This window comes from Carcharodon carcharias, chromosome 1, assembly GCF_017639515.1.
Source record: "Carcharodon carcharias isolate sCarCar2 chromosome 1, sCarCar2.pri, whole genome shotgun sequence".
NCBI lineage: Eukaryota > Metazoa > Chordata > Chondrichthyes > Lamniformes > Lamnidae > Carcharodon > Carcharodon carcharias.
In genome coordinates this window covers 74,684,115-74,706,748 of record NC_054467.1, presented here as the reverse complement: position 1 = coordinate 74,706,748, position 22,634 = coordinate 74,684,115, and the positions used below count along the sequence as shown (strand labels likewise).

The following is a 22,634-nucleotide window of genomic DNA, read 5'->3' as shown; positions in this document are numbered from 1 at the left end:
ATGATAGCCCATCCTGCCGCCCAGCGGGAAACGTGCCACATATCCTGCCTGTCACCGCACTTAGTCTCCAGAGTGGAAAATTACACCCTAGATGACAGTTAGAATAATCTACAAGCTAGCTAATGGTGAAATCATTACATTGGCCATTTGCTGAAGCACTTTGAATTCACTGCTATGCTTGCAATGACTTATTCTAATCAGTTCTCCTGCAAATTTTGCCACTGCAGGATCAGGGAGTATGCCTGTCAAAATTAATGTTTTTGTTGTCAATTCCAACATTGTAGCTACTCCTGGGCTGTTATAAACAACAACAACCTACATTTATATAACAGCTTCAGCAAGTAAAACTTCCCAAGGCAATTCACAAGACTGTTATCAAACAAAATTTGACACCAAGCATCATAAGGAAAGGTGACATAAGGCTTGGTCAAAGAAGTAGCTTTTTAAGGAGTATCTTAATGGGGGAGCAAGTGGCAGAGAATGTTAGGGAGAGATTTTTTTTAAATATTATTTCATGGGATGTGGATGTCACTGGCCCATCTCTGAATGCCCTTGAGAAGGTGGTAGTGAGCAGCCTTGCACTGCTGCAGTCCATCTGGTGCAGCTACACACACAGTGCTGCTGGGAAGGGATTTCTGTAGCAGTTTGGTACAAATGAGTGGCTTGCTAGGCCATTTCAGAGGGCATGAAGAATCAACCAGATGGCAGTGGATTTAGTGTCACAAATAGGTCAGACCATGTAAAGTCCCTAAGGGACATTAGTGAGCCAGATGAGTTTTTCGACAATGATAGCTTCATAATCACCATTACTGAGGCTTGCTTTCAATTCCAGATTTATTCACCAATTGATTTTAAATTCCGGCAGCTGCCAGGGTGGGATTTAAACTCCTGTCCCCAGAGCATTAACTGGACCTCTGGATTACTAGCCCAGTGATATTACCGTCACCCCTTCCAGAGCTTAGGGCCTAGGCAGCTGAATGCATGGCTGCCAATTGTGGCATGGTGAAAATTAAAGCTGCGTAAAAGACCAGAATTGGGGGAACATGAAGTTTTGGAGGACTGGAGGAGATTTGAGTTAGTGAGGGGCAAAGACATTGAGGGATTTGAAAACAAGGGTGAGAATTTTAAAAGTTGAGGTGTTGATGGACCAGGAGCCAGTGTAGGTCAGCAAGCACTAACGTAAAGTGTGATCAGAACTAAGTGTCAGTTAGCATATGGGCAGCAATGTTTGGATGTTCTGTAAGCCAGGATAACATTTTGCGTGCAAGTAATTCCACAGAAATGAAAATGGAATATCTGTGAGCTTCTTAGTAGAAGCTGACCAGATAAAGGATGGAGAACAACATGTAAAGTTGATGGCCTAAGGCCTAATAATGTTACAAAAAAAAACAGGATTAATTGCCTGTGAACATTCTGCTAGTTTATATGTTTAAAAAAAAAACAGCTGAGAAAGATGGAAAATGCTGTCTAATGTACAAAGGTCAACTCAGTCAGTCTGTGAAAAACAAGAGAAAAGTAAAACTGGAGCAAAGTGGAAGCAAATGAGGGAGACCAATATAATTTGATTTAAATACATGTTATCTTTTTAGTGAGCACTTGCCTTTCTTTACTATAGTGTGGGGAGTTCTCTTCCTCGCTCAGAAACCCTCTACGCTCAGGTTTGTGACACCAGAATTACAAATGAATGACTCTAACAAAATAACCAGTGAGACAAGCTCCTTCTAATAACTCTCAATCGCTTTATTGAATTATCCACAATCCTTAGAGAAGGGTTACATTTAGCTATCACAAATTACAATTGCAACTACAATTATGTTACTTAGGACCTCATCCTGTTAGAGGCTAAGCCCCCTATTCTTAACTTACTTTCCTAACTTAATACTTATAATCATCCTTCTGTGATCTTGTGATGGTGTCTATAGGCCTCTTGGTGGAGTTGACCAGGCTCTACCACCTTCCTTGACTATCTGTAGGAACAGCACAGTAACGTACCCTGATCTCTGTTCATTTTATATCATTTCTTCCTGCTGGCTTGGCCATCTCCTCTCCGAATTTGGCAATACTCCAAACCTTTAGTTCTGACTGGCAATTTAGTCCTCATTCTTGATATCCTTTTTAAAAAATATTCTTCTGCCAAAGACACAAAATCACCTATTTTTTGCTGATGATCGTTTTCGGGAAGGCCAGTCTCTCACGCCTCTTCCCCTGAGATTTACACAGTTTTTACCTCTATTGTGGCTGCAAGACATATGTTTATTGCGCCTTTAATTCTCAACTGGGCTATATGACTGTCTTCTATCGCTCAAACTTGTAACTTCAGCTGAATCTCACACAAGGAGTTAACCCATTGTTGTCCTTTAATAGCCAGTCAAACAATATTAATGATATAATATTCCAACTACATCTGGTTATGTATTGTCAGTGTATGTCAGTGATATTTTAGAGTTCAAAATGGCATATTACAATTACTTTAGGACTTTTTAATCAGAATCATTTATTTTAATCATAAAAGTTATTGGGTGGTTTCTAGCAGTTTCTCATTGTAATCTTGGTAGATGATCGGTGGAAGCCCCAGAGAAATGGTGCAAAAAGACAAGTCTGCTGTCTCTGCAGACATTACGGCAGGAGATTGGAGAATTTCCATGGAACTCCTAGTTCTAACTATCTTTTGGATGAGGTGTTAAAGTAAGGCTCTGTCTTCCCTCTCAGGGGAGATGTAAAGGATCTCTAGTTTATATGTTTATATATATTCTGCTAGTTTATATGTTTAAAAAAAAAAACAGCTGAGAAAGATGGAAAATGCTGGCTAATGTACAAAGGTCAACTCAGTCAGTCTGTGAAAAACAAGAGAAAAGTAAAACTGGAGCAAAGTGGAAGCAAATGAGGGAGACCAATATAATTTGATTTAAATACATGTTATCTTTTTAGTGAGCACTTGCCTTTCTTTACTATAGCGTGGGGAGTTCTCTTCCTCGCTCAGAAACCCTCTACGCTCAGGTTTGTGACACCAGAATTACAAATGAATGACTCTAACAAAATAACCAGTGAGACAAGTTCCTTCTGATAACTCTCAATCGCTTTATTGAATTATCCACAATCCTTAGAGAAGATGGCACTATTTTAAAGAAGAGCAGGGGAGTTTTCTTCTGTGACGTGGCAATTTTTTTTATCGTTCAATCAATATTACTAAAACAGATTATCTGGTTGCCATTTTGCTGTTCCTTGTGGAATCTTTCTGTGCTTAACTTGGCTGCCACATTTCCCTACATTTCAGCAGTGTCTGAACATCAAAAGTATTTCATTTGGTTGTAAAATGCTTTGGGACAATGAGGCTATAAAAGAGGCTATATAAATGCAAGTTTGTTCATTTTCTTTCTTTATTTCTTTATTCACTACCCTCATGCTATTGTAAATGTTCATTTGTTAACTGTTTACTTAAAATACACTAACAGCCATAAGCTGTTATTTATTATAAGAATAAAATAGCAGAATTAATAAATTAGCTTTTACCCTACAACCTAAATACCCTGGCTAGAAATACACCTAGCAACTACAGACCAGTCAGCCTAAGGTCATTTTTAGAGTCAGTGGCAAAACTAATTGAAAAATATGGATTAACAAATGACAGCTAGTGTGGATTTTTAAAGGCAAATAATGTTTGATATGATTGCGTTCTTTGATGAAGTAACAGAGAAGGTTGATGAAGTTAGTGTAGTAGATGGAATGAATTTGACTTCCAAAAGAGGTTTAATAAAGTAGCACATAACAGACTTGTTTGCAAACTTGAATCTCATGGAATAAAGGGACAATGGATATGAAATTTGTGAAAGGATAGAACACAGAGAGTAGAGGTGAAGTTATTTCTCAGATTGAGGGCAAGTATTATTCTCCCAGGTGTCAATCTTAGGATCATTTCTCTTTTTGATTATATATTAATGACCTGGACTTTGGTACACAAAATTAATTTCAAAATTTGTAGATGATACAAACTTGGAAATGTAGTTAACAGTGAGCAGGTTAGTAACAGATTTCAGGAGGACATAGACTGGGGAAATGGTGACACATGGCAGGTGATATATAACACAAAGATGTGTGAAATTATATTTGTTTTTTAAAAAAAGCATATGGAATCCTTGACTTTATAAACTGAAGCATAGAGCAAGAGGTTAGGCTAAACCTTTATAAATCGCTGGTTAGGCCTCAGCTGGAATATTATGCTCAATGTTGGGCACCTTACTTTAGGAAGCATGTCAAGGATTAGGGAGGGTGCAGAATGAGGTACTCATTCTGGAAAGACTAGAGAAGCTGGGGCTGTTCTCCCTGATCCAAAGAAGGTCAAGGGGATTTTAAAAATCACCTCTTTTGATAGAATAAATAGGAGGCTTTGGTAAATAGAGGCATGTATTTAAGGTAAAAGAATTAGAGGTGAGATAAGCAGAATTTATTTTTTAGTAAGTTTTATTGTTGGAATGCACTGCCTGAAAGGCTGGTAGAAGCAGATTCAATAATAACTTTCAGAAATGAATAAGATAAGTACTTACAGGGGAATGAAATGCAGGGTCATAGGGAAAGGACAGGGCAATGGGACTAATGGGATAACTCTTCCTGAGAGTCAGCACAGGCACAGTGAACTGAATGGCCTCCTTCTGTGCTGTATCATTCTATCTGGTGTACAGTCTTGAATAGTGCATGACAATTCTTTCTCATCAATTCTATAATCAAGAAGACATTGAATTATAAGCTGGGTTTGTTTATTTGTTTTGGAAGCAACCAAAAAGACAGTCTAAGCTTCCTTAATGGTTAATAAGTAAACACACAGCAACAACCAGTGTGTTATGGTGTAGCACAGATGAAATAAGTTCTTTGTTTACTTCCATGGCAGTGCTGAGTTAGCTTTATTCTCAACTTCCCAGGGTAGAGAATGGAAAAATATCAGCCAGGGTTCATATTGCTATTCAGTGATTGTGCTGGAAAATGCATCTATTTAGATGTCAGATAAGGTTAGGATGGTCCTTGGCTGCAGTGAATACTCTTTGATCACATTCAGCTAATTTGACCGCTCTCAGTGGCTGTGACACAGTAACGGGCAAATGTCAGTATCTTCAGGAGAAAACTTGTGAACACAGGTGGATTCTAAGCAGGTTCACAGAGTAATAACACTGATTTTGTAAACATTTTGCAATACAAAAACATTAAGGTTGCTCAAGATGCTGCTGTGAGCACAGAAAAATTGGAGTTCGCAATGGAAGTTTTCGAAGCTGCAGGGGATGTGTTTTTTAACGGATCCCGGGATAGAGAAAAAGCCATTTCCTTCTTTAGGGTAAGTAGCTTCTGTAACACTCAGCCATCATATCAAATTAAGCCTCAGTTCAGCTAGCAAATGTTTAGATTTCATGTATGTGTTAACAGGATCAAGCACTTCCCCTCGCTATCAAAGTTGAAAATACAAAGGTGGAGCTCAGACTCTGTAACAAGCTGACAGGACTACTGCTGCATTTGAAGACTTATGCAGAAGCCCTAGAATATGCCCAAACTGCTCTGACACTCAGTGTGACCCTTGGTGAGTCGAGCCTTTCTTTCTCTTTCACTTTCTATTCCAGTCTATAATATATTTCTGTGGTAGAATCAATAACTATAATCTAGCAGAATGTTGGAATGGTTCAATTTTATCTTGGGTTTTAAATGTCCTCTCTTACATTTTTCAAGTCTCCTTACAAGCTCGGGGCCGGATTTTCGTTTTTGGGCTGGAACAGGTCATTTTTGGGTTCTAATGCCAGGATCTTTTCCAAGTCCTGCCCCCGCATAACGTGCCTGCCACCATTTTCAAAGGAATGGCCAATTACAGGCCAGGGGGTGATTTGCTGCCCAATTAAGGATGGCAGGCTCCTGATGTTGAAGGGCCAATAGATGGCCCTCCAGCCTTGAAGAGTGGCAGGCTGCTGATGCAGGTAAGGGGAGGGAGAGAGAGATCAGACTCAAGATGGAGGCACCCTCTCAGCACTTATAAAATTTTTGAAATTAATAGTCGTCATAGCTGCCAGACCACCATTGTGGAGGGGAACACATGGCAACCTATGGCTGCAGATGTGGTCATCTTTCTAAATTGTACGATTTTTTACATGAATCTAGAGTGCTGGGCCCCTGGTTTGCCACCATAAGCCCATCTCCTTTCACTGGCTGCGTTTCGACCACCACACGGGGGGCCTGCCTGCCAACTGGAATAGTTCTGTTGGTGCAGGAGAGAGACCTTAACAGGCCCCGTCACTTGCAGGTGAGTAGCTATTTCAGCCTTGACCCTGCCTCTTTGAAAATGGCCTGGAGATGGGTCCTTACAGGCAAACTGGCAAGTCAGCTGGCAGTGGGAAATTCTGGGCCCGTCAGCCTCTGGAGCCGATTGAAAATTTGTCTCAGGGTGTAAATCAAAGGATACAGTTAAGACTTATTTGTGTTGTGGATTAGGATGCTATGCTTTCACTTTGCAGATTTGGATTTGAAATCAGTGCAGATTGATGGTTTCACAATCAACATTAACTTCCCAGTCTGGTCAAAACCCGATGAGGCAGTGGAGCTGTTGCAATTAAAGCGGAGTAAGGGAAATACCCATTCAATTACAATCCTGATCTGGCCTATTACAACTTAAAAGCTGCAGGTTGCAGGGACACCTACCCCAAGTTGGTGGAGCCCTCTATAAATATGCAGATTGGCCTCTAATGACCAGAACCTGATCTTCCAATCTTAACTTGAGGCCTGAGCAGTGGATGATTTTCGCCCAGGCCCATTGTTTCCTCCTGGGGCCCACAAGGAAACATTGGGCCTCTGCTGAGCAGGATGTATGATGGGGACTGTTCCTTTTTCCTGTCAGTGGCTTTCTTCCAACCGATTTCAATGGCTGGGTGTTACTTCCTGCCAACTTTCCGACTGTTTTAGTTAGAAAGCCAGCGAGTGGCATGTTAATGAGGCCTGGTCATTGAAGTCAGCTGAGCCTGTCTGCTACTGGTCATGGACAGGACCAGCTGCTTGCTTTACTGCATTCCCACTGGTGAGTAAAATTGAGCCCTTTTCATGAGATATTTGAGGCCATCTCAACTCAGTTTGTAGTGAGTGCATATTCACGACACAAAATTTAATACAAATGAGCAAGAAGCTGTATGAATACCTGGTCCTGGATTTTCCCAGAGTCGGGTTAATTTGGGAGTCCTTTAAAAATGGTGGGTGGGCCCCAATTCCAAGATTCCCGACCCCGTTCCTGGGCTGTGTGATTTTCAAGAGTGCCTTTAAAGGGCGAGGGCTGCTTCCTGTCTAAAGCCCGCATTCGGCACTCCCAACCTGGCCAACTCCATTGAGAAAGTAGGCTTTTCCTACTCCTCTGCAATATTCATGGTGTCGGACCAGGTTTTTAAAGAGTCATGGTTCATGGCCCCTTAGTGGAGTCTAGCCTGCATGAGGGGACCTTTTTAAAAAGCAAGCTCAAAAGGTTCCCCTCATGCCCCCATGGCAGGCTTTGTAACTTCCATGCCCATTGACCCACTGTACGCTTTCTAGAAGCAATGAACATTACAGTGTAAAGTGGTACGTAGAAAAAAAAACTTTGTTAAAATGTTCTCCATTGATAAATTTCTCCCATGGACAAAAAGGTCTGGACTGAAAGCTAATATAAGTGTCAATCATTCAGGCCCTTTGAAGTTTCAAAAACCACAAGTGCTTGAAACCAATTGAGCTATGTAAACAAACATGGTGAAATTGAATCAGAGATTAGGGAGCCTGAACCTCTTATGTACCTTGGCTGAGAACCCAGACACCTATTAGAATAACAGAACGCCTGCTTGCCAGAGGAAACATTGTTTGATTGACAGCTCAGGCTCTCTGATCTCTGCTTCAATTTCACCATAACAAAAACAGAGTTACCTGGAAAAACTCAGCAGGTCTGGCAGCATCGGCGGAGAAGAAAAGAGTTGATGTTTCGAGTCCTCATGACCCTTCGACAGAACTTGAGTTCGAGTCCAAGAAAGAGTTGAAATATAAGCTGGTTTAAGGTGTGTGTGTGGGAGGGTGGAGATATAGAGAGAGAGAGAGAGGTGGGGGGGGGGGTGTGGTTGTAGGGACAAACAAGCAGTGATAGAAGCAGATCATCAAAAGATGTCAACGACAATAGTACAATAGAACACATAGGTGTTAAAGTTAAAGTTGGTGATATTATCTAAACGAATGTGCTAATTAAGAATGGATGGTAGGGCACTCAAGGTATAGCTCTAGTGGGGTTTTTTTTTATATAATGGAAATAGGTGGGAAAAGGAAAATCTTTATAATTTATTGGGGAAAAAAAAGGAAGGGGGAAACAGAAAGGGGGTGGGGATGGGGGAGGGAGCTCACGACCTAAAGTTGTTGAATTCAATATTCAGTCCGGAAGGCTGTAAAGTCCCTAGTCGGAAGATGAGGTGTTGTTCCTCCAGTTTACGTTGGGCTTCACTGGAACAATGCAGCAAGCCAAGGACAGACATGTGGGCAAGAGAGCAGGGTGGAGTGTTAAAATGGCAAGCGACAGGGAGGTTTGGGTCATTCTTGCAGACAGACCGCAGGTGTTCTGCAAAGCAATTGCCCAGTTTATGTTTGGTCTCTCCAATGTAGAGGAGACCACATTGGGAGCAACGAATGCAGTAGACTAAGTTGGGGGAAATGCAAGTGAAATGCTGCTTCACTTGAAAGGAGTGTTTGGGATGTTTGTTTTGCACAGCTCAATTGGTTTCAAGTACCTGTGGCTTTTGAAACTTCAGATGGCCTGAATGAATGACATTTTTGTTAGCTTTAAGCCCAGACTTCCTTTCACAGGAGAAAATTTTCGATGGAGTAGATTTCTTTTCAGAGCTTTTTTTTTCTACACTTCTCACTTTTCACTGTTATGTACATTGATCCACTGTACACTTTCTAGAACCAATGGGCATGGATGTGCCAGAGCCAGGCAGGGGGCATGAGGGGACATGGAGCGAATGGAGAAGCAGATGCTGGCATTGGGGGCATAAGGGGTATGTCGGACACAGCCTGGCATAGGGGGCATGTTGGGCCTGAGGGGGTGGATGGGGGGCCGTTTGAGATGGCATGGATAGCATGGGAATGTTTGGAGGGTGAAGATGGTGCGAGGGCTTTTATGGTGTTTTTTCCACTGGACAAAGCCCCAAGCCGGCCTTTTGAACAGCCCACCTCAGTACCTCACAGCCTTGTGGCTGCCTCCTGGATCAGCTGGCACCTGACCCCAACAATGAAGATCCCACCTTGCGGGTGCTTTCTCCTGAGGTGGACAGGCTGAGCCAAGAATTTTCCCAACTTCCCCTCCCTGCCTCAAGGATGAAAATCCAGGCCCTGGTGCTGGAAATGTAAGTAACAACTGTAGGGGATGCCCGATTTGAGTTAAGAGCGAGTAGAAGGATCTTTGCATGAGGATACCCATAAAAGAAAAAGGAAGACTTGTATTTATACAGTGCCTTTCATGAACTAGGGATGTCCCAAAGCGTTTTACAACCAATGAAATATTTTTAAACTGTAGCCATTGTTGTAATGTCAGAATTCACCATGTGTGAAAGTCTCAAACTGCAAACTAATTAAAAAGCCACGAAATTAGACCTACAGTTTGCCTGCTATGAAGTACACATTCTCTCACTACCTACGAGTATAGTCATGGAGTATTAAGCATTAAATTGGCAAGAGCCAAGATTTAGGGACACTCGTGTTTGCATAGGGGTAAAACTGGAATTTAACTGACCATCTAAGTGAGCCTCCTGCTGCTTATCCAACCAGAACATCAAAATATTTATAAGAACATTAGCTTACAGGCCATCTAGAAACTATTAGGAAGAATCTCGTCCATCAGAAAGCTACTGCTCCACGACCCATCAATGAGCTAGGTGGCTCATCAAAGATGTGCACAGACCTGGGGTGTAGTAGACTTGCCTCTCTCTCAGATGTTGGATTACAGAGTCTGTTATAGAGGGTTGCCTTTCTGTTCGTAACAAAGATTTTCAGAAATAACTCTAAAAATTTGCATGTTAAATTTTAATTATAAATGTCAAAACTATACTGCAGTTGAAAATTTGTTTCATAATTAGAAACTACAATCGGTAGAAACTAATTGGCAGTCTTGCGTCGCAGTGGTCAACTCTGTGTTAAACATCGCCTGGTGTGACTCAGGAGCTCCATTCTGGCATGGTGGTCTCTGCTGTAGAAATTTTTTTTGCCTTGTTCGATGGATTTGGTGCACTTGTTGAGCACAGACTCTAAGCTCCTAGTACGTTGAAGCAGATGGGATTGTGGTGGGTCAGGGCCTTACTAATTGGGGGCTGCCTGACTTGAGATGGGCAGTGGCTGACCAGTGGGGCACATTGGTCCCTAGCACCATCAGAGACCATTGTAGCGCCTGCTCTCTATGCCAGTCAAGTTGGGCTTATGTTATGTTCATCTATCTGATTTCTTTCTCTCATTGAATCTCAAGCTCAAGCTTTCGCATTTTTATTTCTTTCGCTCTTTCTTTCTCTTTTTCCTTCCTTGCTAATGTCTCTCTCTGAAGTTCAAGCTTCTTCATTTCTTTTTCAAGTGCAAATTTCTGCTTCTATCTCTTTCCATCTCAAGCTGCTTCATCTGCAAGTGAATTCTAGCTAACTCAAGCTGTGTTCTACCTCTGTCAGGCTCTTCCTTTTCTAATTCCAAATGCTATGCTGGTACCTCAATTATGGCTGCTTTCTTAGCCCCCTGCTTCTAATTCTTCTGCTAATGTGATTAACCCAGCCTTGGTTACTGGTTGCCAATCACTCGGGGATAAATCTTCCCTCTCCAGAAAAGTCACGTGCAATTGACAAAGCCATCTACCTTTCGCTTAATATAGTAAAGTTCACTGTGGGAATCTTAACAACCCTAAATTGTCAAGAACCAGCACCTGTACTTCTCTCTGGATTCAAAACCCACAAGGGCTCTCAATTTATGCTACGATTCTGGACTTGTCCCCAAGTGTTTGGTAAGATCCGGCTCAGGACCAACAACTTTTTGTTTAAAGTAAACAAAGTTTGAGTTTCAAGACACCTACTAAGAGAATAAAGCCACAAGATTGCATGGGTTTTGAACAAACAGAAATAAACTTTACTATACAAGGTCAGAAAGATAAAACAATTTACAATATCTATCTTGTATTCTAATATCCAGGGTTAATGTGAAGTACACGTGAATTAACGGGCAAACTGTGGTTGAACATACCGCACTGTACAATAACTGGCAGATGCAGCCAAGGCACATTCCACAGATTTCTCACTAGCTCACCCAGGTGTCAATAACACTGAGTCAACTAATCTCATTAAAACTCTATCTCTCAGGAGGGATTCTAGTCTTCGCCTTCAAAGATGTAACCTTGGAATTCTTCCCAAGTGTTGCTCCAAGTCGGATGGCATCAATGACTCCGGAGACTCTGTTCCCCTGGATTCTTGAGTATGCACTCGAGCACCAATTCACAAGCACAACTTCACCACTCCGTGCTGAGCAGAATACTACTGCTCCAAAGGGGTACCTTCACCCTAACAGCCTGCAGCACAGAATCACTAACCTGCAGCCTTCTTAGATCTCCAGGGCTTCTCCTGAGCCCTCACCAGCTAAAGTCTGCCAACTGCACCCCTTTGTTAGCTTGGAGCCTCTTTCTTTGGTCCTCTTTCTCCTTAACTGGAACCTCTCCCTGTGCCCTCTCCCTGTTACCTGCCTAGGACTCTTCTTTGGGCCATTTCCCTATCCCCTATCCCCTCTCCAAATCCGCTGCCTGGGAGTCTTCTCCAATATGGTGCCAGCTTCTGGGTCACATAACCTGGTTTTCCCATGCTGTTTTCTTTTTACACAGGCATGCTGGGCCTATCCTCAGCCCAAAGAAACCCAAATGCTAAATTGTACATGTGCAGGCTCCTCTCAAGAACTGTCAGGACTTGGAGTTCCTGGCCTCCCCACTCTCCGATGAGGTACATCTGGCTTTTGTAACACTTATCACTTGTAACTGCTGTCCCCCATGTTGCGTTAGCACTCTGCAGCAAAACTGGAATGTCCTCTCCAGGGTGCAAGCCTGGGAAAGGTTTATGGTGACCCTGGGCTGCCCAAATGCAAGGGTCCTCCTCTCAACCTCCCTGGTTGAGTCCAAAGGAATGCAAAGCACTACGTTTGGCACCAGCTTGGTTGCTGAAGTTGCCAGAAAGATGACATATTTAGACATCAGTCTACTTTGGGCTTCACTAGATTTTTTTTATCAGGGCTTACTCCCTTATTCTCCAATTCTCCCGATATATCCACAAGGCAGTTGAGCTATTCACCCAAAGCTGGAAGTTTGGTTCGTGATTGCTAAGGCAGGTTCATAAGTCCACGTGCCATGGGTCTGCACAATGCATGTCACGTGGCTGAATCTCCTCCAAATTTCTCTGAAGCTTTAGTCTGGGGCCATGGGGGACCAGTTTCCATGGGCAGGATTTTTGGGTTGTTGGCCGGGCGTGGTGGGCAGGCCCAGGAGCGGCCGAGAAATGCCCCGCCAACCGCAATTGCGCCCCTCCCCCCCCCCCACCAACTGGGATTTCATGCTGGCTGGCCAATTAGCAGCCAGCCAGAATGAAAGGTGCGCTGAGAAGCTCAGTGCTGCCGGGATGGGGGCGGGAGAAGTATGAGAGCAAGGGAGTGCGTACTGAAAGCTCCTTGAAGGCAGAGAGCTGAAGAACTTTAGAATCAAGAATAAAGATTTTGAAAATGTGAAAAAATAGGACTCACTCACATGAACAAAAACAGTAAAAATTCAGTCAAAACATTTTTTAAAATTAATGTTGGAAACCTCATCCTGCCTGAAAGAAGGTCTGTGATAGGGTGGAAGACAGGAGAGATTAAATGACAAAAGAGTTGATGGTACAGGCTAAAGGGTGTGGTAATGGGACAAGTAAGGAATCAAAGGATGTGTCTCAAGGAGGTGTGCAAGGCAGAATGATGAACAGCTACCATCCAAAAGGCAAGAAAAAGGTGAGAGTAAAAGCAAAAGCTGCAAAGAAAATGGAAACAAAATGGGGGCAGAAATCACAGTCTGAAATTGTTGAACTCAGTGTTGAGTCTGGAGCTTGTATAGTGCCTGACTGAAAGATGAGGTATTGTTGCTCGAACTTGCATTGAGCTTTGTTGGAACACTGTAGGATGCTGAGGACAGAGAGGCCGAGTGAGACTAAGGTGGAGAATTAAACTGACAGGTGACTGGAAGCTGGGGGTCATGCTTACAGACTGAACGGGAGCTGTTCCTAAAAGTGGTCACCTAATCTGCATTTGGTCTCACCAATCTGGAGCGAACTGCACTTGAGCAGTTATTACAGTATACTAAATTGAAATAAGTAAATGTAAATCACTGTTTCATCTGTATGGAGTGTTTAGGGCTTTGGATGGTGAGGAGAGAGTAAGAAAAGGACATCTGTTACATCTCCTGCACAAGTAAAAGTGCCATGGGAAGTGGACAGGGTGTTGGAGGTGATTGAGGAATGAACCAGTATATGGTGGAGGAAATGGTCCCTTCAGAACATTGAAAGGGGACAGGAGAAGATGATGTGTTTGGTTATGGCATCACGCTGGAGGTGGCAGAAATAGCAGAGGATGATCCATTAAATACAGAGCTGGTGTGGTGAAGGGTGAGGACAAGAGAAATCCTATCGTGGTCCTGGGAGGTTGGGTGAAATGGGACAGACATGGTCACACAACCATTGTGTGGGGAAACCTCAGTTGAGGTAAAAGACATACCAGAAGCGCTGGTGTGGATGCAACAGAGGCTGAGAAGAGAATGGAATGGAATCCTTTCAGGAAGGGGGTGTGAGCAAGTGTACACGAGGTCACTGTGGGAGATGGTGGGCTTATACTGAATATTTGTTGATAACCTAAATCCACAAATGGAGACAAAGAAGCCGAAGCAGGGTGGGGAAAGGTTGGGAATGGACCATTGGAAGGTGAGAGAAGGGTGGAATGGGGAGCAAAGTTGATGAATTTTTCCAGTTCAAGGCAAGAGCAGGAAATATCAATGATACAGTCATCAATGTAATGGAAAAGAGGGGAGGGAATGGATCTGAGTAGGACTGAAACAAAGGATGTTCCACATCCCACAAAAAGACAGGCTCTGTGGGGTAAACATAGGAAGAATTTTTTTCCAACATAATTTTTTGGATGAATTTTAGACTTATCAAGTTGAGGAATTTTAATTTTGGGGGCCAGGCACCTATTCTCAGCATCAAGCACAGCTAGGTCACTTATAGCATAGTGAATGAAGCTGTCTGCAGCCCCAACCTCAGATTGCACCAATAGGACATTTTCCAGTTTCTCTTGCCTATGGTCTTTTTGAGTGCAATTGTCAATTAATTCCAAATTAGGGAGGGCGTTGGGCTGTGCACCACGCTTTAGGAACTAGACTGAGGTAATTCTCACATTGGAACTTTACAACCAAGAGAGAAGGATTGTTATCCCTACTGTCTGGGCTTTTTTGGACCTACGTTTGGATGTTCAGCATCTAAACCACTGACCACTCATTTCTACTTCCATATTTAGTGAACTAAACATCTTGCAGAAAATGAACTTTTCTCTTTTACAAATTCAAATCCCCCCTCATTTGCACCTGTGTTTGAGCCTGGTGCACTGCATTTGGCAGATGTAGTTAAAACTGTTGTTGGGTATCCAGGGAAGCAAGTATTTGAAGGAAAATTCAAAGGTTTTCATGACATTTTCAGGCGACTCTTATAATACTGTAATAAACGAAACTTATCCCTCCAGGCACCTCTGAGGGTTGGTAATTAATTTTAGATGCTAAATAATGACTAATAACTTTAGATTGTAAATGATGTGCACATAAAAAAATTATGCAGAGAATATGTGCCTGACTTTATAAGCATTGGACAATGTAAAGTTTTGATGTGCTCTATATCAAGCATTTAGATGGATTGCTGAAGTTAGTGGGAGTGGCTTTCAGGAGAGGAACTAATGTAGTGTTGCTGCTTTACTGCGTCAAGTGCTGTAGTGTCTTCAAAAAGCACTTACAATAAAACTGCTCTTGTAAAAGCAGGCAGAAGATCATTTTGGGTTTTTTGAATATGAAATGCCTGTGAGAAACATTGGCAATCAGGTTAGGAATCTGTGTTCAGCAGTGCTAAGTATCAGTGTAGTTCACCTGGTGTCATGGCAGTAGTGTGCTAGAAGGGCCACAGAGTTTTGGCCCCATTGTAATGTCCAAGCAGGAATATGCACCAGTACTTAATACTCTCAGCATGTTCATTAACAACATCAATTAACTTTGTAAAAAGGGAGGAACCTCTGTTACTTTCTCTTTCAGTATTAGTAGTACTGCCTCTGCCACCATTGTTCTCTGAAACACTCATTACATATGTCTCTTTGTCCAACAGGAGACGCACTCAATGAACGGGTTGCTTATCATCGACTGGCAATAGTACATCAGTCCCTTGGTCAGTGTGAGCTGGCTGAACACTTCTATCTGAAGGCACTTTCCCTTTGCTCCTGTCCACTGGAGTTTGATGAGGAGACAATTTACTATGTCAGAGTTTATGTACAACTGGGAGATATGATATTCTATGATCTTAAGGTAAGAAATGTAATCTTTTTGTGGAATAATGGTTGTAGTGGTATGATCTAAACGGAATATTGAGGTGTGTAGTTTGCCAGTCAGTGGCCAGTTAGCTCAGTTGGCTAGATAGCTAGTGTGTGGTTTAGAATTTTAGGCAAGGAAATCTTCCATCCTTACCTGATTTGACCTACATGTGACTCCAGACCCACAGTAATGTAGTTGACTTGTAACTGTCCACTAAAATGGCCTAGCAAGCCATTCAGTTCAAGGGTATTTAGGGATGGGCAATAAATGCTGGCCTTGCCAGCAATGCTAGTATCCCATGAAAGAGTAAATAAAAGAATAATGGCAACAGCACGGGTTTGATTCCTATTCTGGCTAAGTTAGACTTGGAACCTGTCTCCTCGCCGTGCCCCTGAGAGTGGAAGGCAATGATAAACCACCACTGACAAAAAACCGCCAAGCAAACGGCTCAGGATGATGCATCAGCAGACAATGAGTCCAGGACTTGCCTACAGGCAGAGCACACATCATGAATGAAAGATGTGCCAGTTTGGCAACATAATCCTCATAAAGCTACACAGACAATTTTGGGATGGCGAAGAAGAGATCAGCCTCCTGCTTGCATACTCCTGACTTTGATTTCACAGTGTTATATACTGTGCCACAATGGTAGGGTTTGAGTTCATGAAGGAAGATGCTGTTAGGTGCTAAGAAGAAGCCATGTCCTGCCCTACAAGGAGGGAAAGTTATCTTTGTTGCTCCAAGGCATAACTTGACAGGTTTCAGAGAGGCTTTGGTGAGCGATAGATTTTGCACCATCCAGCTTAATGGTCAATAAGGGTTCGTAGATATGAAGACCAAAGAAAAGTTGGAAATAAATACAAAAACAAAAATACTTGGAAAAACTCAGCAGGTCTGGCAGCATCTGCGGAGAGGAACACAGTTAAAGTTTCGAGTCCGAATGACCCTTCAACAGAACTAAGTAAAAATAGAAGCGAGGTGAAATATAAGCTGTTTGAAGGGGGGATGGGACAAGTAGAGCTGGATAAAGGGCCAGTGATAGGTGATGATAACCAAAAGATGTCACAGACAAAAGGACAAAGAGGTGTTGAAGGTGGTGATAATGTGCTAATTAAGGGTAGAAAGCAGGACAAGCAAGGTACAGATAGCCCTGGGGGGGTGGGGTGAAGGAATCAAAAAAGGATAAAAGGTAGAGATAAAACAATGCATGGAAATACATTTAAAATAAAGGAAGAAGGTGGGAAAAGAAAAATCTATATAAATTATTGGAAAAGTAAATGGAAGGGAAATCGGAAAGGGGGTGGGGATGGAGGAGAGAGTTCAAGTTCTAAAATTGTTGAACTCAATATTCAGTCCAGAAGGCTGTAAAGTGCCTAGTCGGAAGATGAGGTGGTGTTCCTCCAGTTTGGGTTGAGCTTCACTGGAACAATGCAGCAAGCCAAGGACAGACATGTGGGCAAGACAGCAGGGTGGAGTGTTGAAATGGCAAGCGACAGGGAGGTCTGGGTAATGTTTGCGGACAGACCAAAGGTGTTCTGCAAAGCGGTCACCCAGTCTGCGTTTGGTCTCTCCAATGTAGAGGAAAGTGCCTTGGGAACAACGAATGCAGTAGACTAAATTGAGGGAAGTGCAAGTAAAATGCTGCTTCACTTGAAAGGAGTGTTTGGGCCCTTGGATGGTGAGGAGAGGGGAAGTAAAGGGGCAGGTGTTGCACCTTCTGCGGTTGCATGGGAAGGTGCCATGGGAGGGGGTTGAGGTGTAGGGGGTGATGGAGGAGTGGACCAGGGTGAAAACGATCCCTGCGAAATGCCGCCGGGGAGTGAAGGGAACATGTGTTTGGTGGTGGCATCATGCTGGAGTTGGCGGAAATGGCGGAGGATGATCCTTTGAGTGCGGAGGCTGGTGGAGTGATAAGTGAGGACAAGGGGGACCATATCATGTTTCTGGGAGGGAGAAGAAGGTGTGAGGGCGGATGCGCGGGAGATGGGCCAGACATGTTGAGGGCCCTGTCAACCACCATGGGTGGAAAACCTCGGTTAAGGAAGGAGGACATGTCAGAGGAACTGTTTTTGAAAGTGGCATCATCAGAACAGATGTGACGGAGGCGAAGGAACTGAGGGAATGGGATGGAGTCCTTACAGGAAGGCGGGGTGTGAGGAGCTGTAGTCGAGGTAGCTGTGGGAGTTGGTAGGCTTGTAATGGATATTGGTGGACAGTCTATCACCAGAAATTGAGACAGAGAGGTAAAGGAAGGGAAGGGAAGACCATGGGAAAATGATGGAGGGTTGGAAATTGAAAGCAAAATTAATAAATTTTTCCAGGTCCAGACGAGGGCATGAAGCAGTACCGAAGTAATCATCGATGTACCGGAGAAAGAGTTTTGGGAGGGGGCTGGAGTAGGACTGGAACAAGGAATGTTCCACATACCCCATAAAGAGACAGGCAGAGCTGGGGCCCATGCGGGTACCCATAGCCACACCTTTTATTTGGAGGAAGTGAGAGGAGTTTAAGGAGAAATTGTTCAGTGTGAGAACAAGTTCAGCCAGACAGAGGAGAGTAGTGGTGGAAGGGGATTGTTCCAGGACCTTCCACCCCTGCCTGTCCCTCTGTCCCCATCCCATCTTCCAATCCCAGCCCCGGCTGTGTATTCACCATATTCCCTGACCTTCCCCTCTCCGACGCTGAATGTTCAGTGTTCAACAAAGGACTTAGTTTCATACCCTTACACCCTCATCTCAATGAATTTCGGGCTTGGCACGATGCTGAACTCTTCTTCTGCTAGCTTCGTCTCCGTGCTCACTTCTTTGGGCAGGAGTCCTCTCCCCATTCAACGGATCCTTTTACCCACCTCCTATATTCTCCCTCCACCTGGACCCCTCCCTCTGGAATCTTACCTTCTCTTGAACTTTTCATTGAGAACTGTCGGCGTGACATTAGTCGTCTCAATTTCTCTGCTCCTCTCACCCACTCTAACCTGTCTCTCTCTGAACTTGCTGCGCTCCGTTCTCTCAGGTCCAACTTTGACATTGTTATCAAACCTGCTGACAAGGGTGGTGCTGTTGTTGTCGACCGCACTGACCTCTACCTCGCAGAGGCTGAGCGTCAACTCGCAGACACTTCCTCCTACCTCTCCCTGGACCATGACCCCACCACTGAACATCAAACCATTGTTTCCAGGACTATTACTGACCTCATCTCCTCTAGAGATCTTCCTTCCACAGCTTCCAACCTGATAGTCTCCCAAGCTCGGACAGCCCGCTTCTACCTCCTACCCAAAATCCACAAACAGGACTGTCCCGGCAGACCGATCGTGTCAGCCTGTTCCTGCCCCATGGAACTCATTTCTTGCTATCATGTCTCCATTCTCTCTCCCCTTGTCCAGTCCCTTCCCACCTACATCCGTGATTCCTCTGACACCCTACATCATATCAACAATTTCCAGTTCCCTGGCCTCAACTGCCTTCTCTTCACCATGGACGTCCAATCTCTCTACACCTCCATCCCCCACCAGGATGGTCTGATGGCTCTCCGCTTCTTCCTCAAACAGAGGCCCGAACAATCCCCTTCCACCACTACTCTCCTCCGTCTGCCTGAACTTGTTCTCACACTGAACAATTTCTCCTTAAACTCCTCTCACTTCCTCCAAATAAAAGGGGTGGCTATGGGTACCTGCATGGGCCCCAGCTATGCCTGTCTCTTTATGGGGTATGTGGAACATTCCTTGTTCCAGTCCTACTCCGGCCCCCTCCCACAACTCTTTCTCTGGTACATCGATGATTACTTCGGTGCTGCTTCATGCTCTTGTCTGGACCTGGAAAAATTGATTAATTTTGCTACCAATCTCCACCCCTCCATCATTTTCACATGGTCCATCTCTGACACTTCCCTTCCCTTCCTTGACCTCTCTGTCTCAATTTCTGGTGATAGACTGTCCACCAATATCCATTAGAAGCCTACCAACTCCCACAGCTACCTCAACTACAGCTCCTCACACCCCGCTTCCTGTAAGGAATCCATCCCATTCTCTCAGTTCCTTCGCCTCCGTCGCATCTGTTCTGATGAGCTACCTTCAAAAACAGTTCCTCTGACATGTCCTCCTTCTTCCTTAACCGAGGTTTTCCACCCATGGTGGTTGACAGGGCCCTCAACCGTTTCCGGCCCATCTCCCGCGCATCCGCCCTCACACCTTCTCCTCCCTCCCAGAAACGTGATAGGGTCCCCTTTGTCCTCACTTATCACCCCATCTGCCTCTGCATTCAAAGGAGCATCCTCCGCCATTTCCGCCAGCTCCAGCATGATGCCACCACCACACACATCTTCCCTTCACCCCCCCCCCCCCCCCCGGCGGCATTCAGCAGGGATCGTTCCCTCCAGGACACCCTGGTCCACTCCTCCATCACCCCCTACACCTCAACCCCCTCCCACAGCAGCTTCCCATGCAACCGCAGAAGGTGCAACACCTGCCCCTTTACTTCCCCTCTCCTCACCGTCCAAGGGCCCAAGCACTCCTTTCAAGTGAAGCAGCATTTCACTTGCACTGCCCTCAATTTAGTCTACTGCATTCGTTGTTCCCAATGCGGTTTCCTCTACTTTGGAGGGACCAAACGCAGACTGGGTGACCGCTTTGCAGAATACCTTTGGTCTGTCTGCAAGCATTACCCAGACCTCCCTGTCGCTTGCCATTTCAACACTCCACCCTGCTCTCATGCCCACATGTCTGTCCTTGGCCTGCTGCATTGTTCCAGTGAAGCTCAATGCAAACTGGAGGAACAGCACCTCATCTTCCGACTAGGTACTTTTCAGCCTTCCAGACTGAATATTGAGTTCAACAATTTTAGATCATGAACTCTCTCCTCCATCCCCACCCCCTTTCCGATTTCCCCCCCCCTTTTTTTCCAATAATTTATATAGATTTTTCTTTTCCCACCTACTTACTTTATTTTTAAATGTATTTCCATCCATTGTTTTATCTCTACCTTTTAGCCTTTATTGATTCCTTCTCCCCACCCCACTAGGGCTATCTGTACCCTGCTTGTCCTGCTTTCTACCCTTAATTAGCACATTCCTTAGATAATATCACCACCTTCAACACCTCTTTGTCCTTTTGACTGTGATATCTTTTGGTTACCTCCACCTATTACTGGCCCTTTATCCAGCTCTACTTGTCCCACCGCACCCCCCACCCCCACCCCCTTACACCAGCTTATATTTCACCTCTCTTCTATTTTTACTTAATTCTGTTGAAGGGTTATTTGGACTCGAAACGTTAACTGTGCTCCTCTCCGCAGATGCTGCCAGACCTGCTCCGTTTTTCCAGTTATTTGTGTTTTTGTTTTGGATTTCCAGCAGCTGCAGTTTTTGGCTTTTATCTTGGAAATAAATACCCTTAGTTAAAAAGCTTCCAATAAAATTAAAGAAGTAGCTCACATCTCATACTAATTGTATGAGATTTAAGGTGCAAGACAGTAAGAGGTAGAATTTCCACAAGGGTTATCTGATCTCCCACCATAACTTTGATAGTAGATTGGTGAGCTCCAGAGAAATGGTGTGAAGGGCCGATAGTGCTGTTTCAGCTGAAGATTATGCAGGAATTCGAGAAACTCCTGTGGACAACACTGACATAAAGCTCCAGCAAGAAAAATTGTCATAGTAAATGTAAGTCAAAAAGAGGTCAGTTACTTTAGCTCTGAAATTGAATATTTCTCCTGTAGAGGAGAGCTGAAGAACAGTGAAAAATAGTGCAGAATTCTAACAGTGGGGATTCTTCCAGAAATGATCTCTTCATTTAAAAGTTTGGCAGTTGTATATTTCCCAAAGCACTAAATGCTAAATTAGTTCATTCCAAAGGGAGCCATTTCAGATGCTTTCCTCAGTATGGCTGACAATTTCTCATCCTTATTCATATAATGCAATACCTGATGGAAGCTAATTGACGGCCTTTTTATTTGCATTGCAGGATCCATATGACGCAGCAGGCTACTACCACTTGGCTCTCGCCGCAGCTATGGATTTAGGCAGTAAGAAATCGCAGCTGAAAATCTGCACCAGGCTTGCCACAATCTACCACAATTTCCTTGTGGATCGGGAAATGTCACTCTACTTCTATCAGAAAGCAAGAAAATTGGCCAATGAGCTGAATATTCGAAGATTAAATCTATCCCCAGACCAGTATTATAAAACTGTAGCACAGGCACCTTTAAAATCCTTCTTTTAAACAGGAAATGGCTACTGCGACTTCAAAACAATTTGCTTGAAGGGACAGTAACAAAGATTAGGTCATTCTGTTTGGGTGCAAAATGTAAGTGGCTGACCTTGAAGTCTTTTTTCTGGTTTTACCTCCATTTCTTCCTCCTTGCATTGTTTAAGATTTGGATTTCCTCCAGACAGAAACAGCAGTCAGTGCCAGAGCTGTGAAACATTTTTCTTTGTAAAAGGTTCATTACAGCTTATGTTGGTTTCTGTTTTCCTTAAAAATGTTTGCAGGTAACTGTTTCAAATTGTATAGTTTTACGGTAGAACAATGTAACAAAAATGTATGGAAGAACAAGTTAGATACATCAGCAGCTGAGATTGAAGTGCATTGAGAATGTCACTGTTTAATACTGACATTGTTGCCATTTGAACTGAGCTAGATCATTCCTATTCAAAGTTTCATTATTGTTTCCTTATTGTTCTTCTCTTTCCATTTTTCTCCATAATTTTATTGACAGGGCACTTGACTGATAGTGCATAGCAAATATGAGTTCTACAACTACCCGTGGTCACATTCATTAATGTGCACCCATTCATGAATAATGTAGAAAATAAATGTTATTTGTCAATCAAATACCAATAATTATGAAGACATTGCTATTTACAGATGCTGTACAGGTTGGTCGCAAACATTTTGGGGATAATTGTATATTGTTCATTGTTTAGCTGAATAGCATTTTTAAGAAATTTAAATGAGGGACAAATGGTTGCTTGCTACCCTACTGAATCTGAAATGTAAAACAAATATATCACTCCTCATTTGTCA

The 22,634-nt window shown here is 43.5% G+C and overlaps 1 protein-coding gene across 2 annotated transcripts in view; it reads left to right on the top strand.

Moving 5' to 3' along the window:
- Window positions 1–22,634, top strand: part of LOC121278858 (SH3 domain and tetratricopeptide repeat-containing protein 1) — a 97,883-nt gene extending 75,249 nt beyond the window's left edge. For both annotated transcript variants that reach the window (XM_041189445.1, XM_041189351.1), the window contains 4 exons: window positions 5,198–5,320; window positions 5,410–5,560; window positions 15,414–15,610; window positions 21,573–22,634. In XM_041189445.1, coding sequence (XP_041045379.1) covers window positions 5,198–5,320; window positions 5,410–5,560; window positions 15,414–15,610; window positions 21,573–21,830 — 729 coding nt within the window. In that variant the 3' untranslated portion in view covers window positions 21,831–22,634. The remainder of the gene's footprint in view (window positions 1–5,197; window positions 5,321–5,409; window positions 5,561–15,413; window positions 15,611–21,572) is intronic.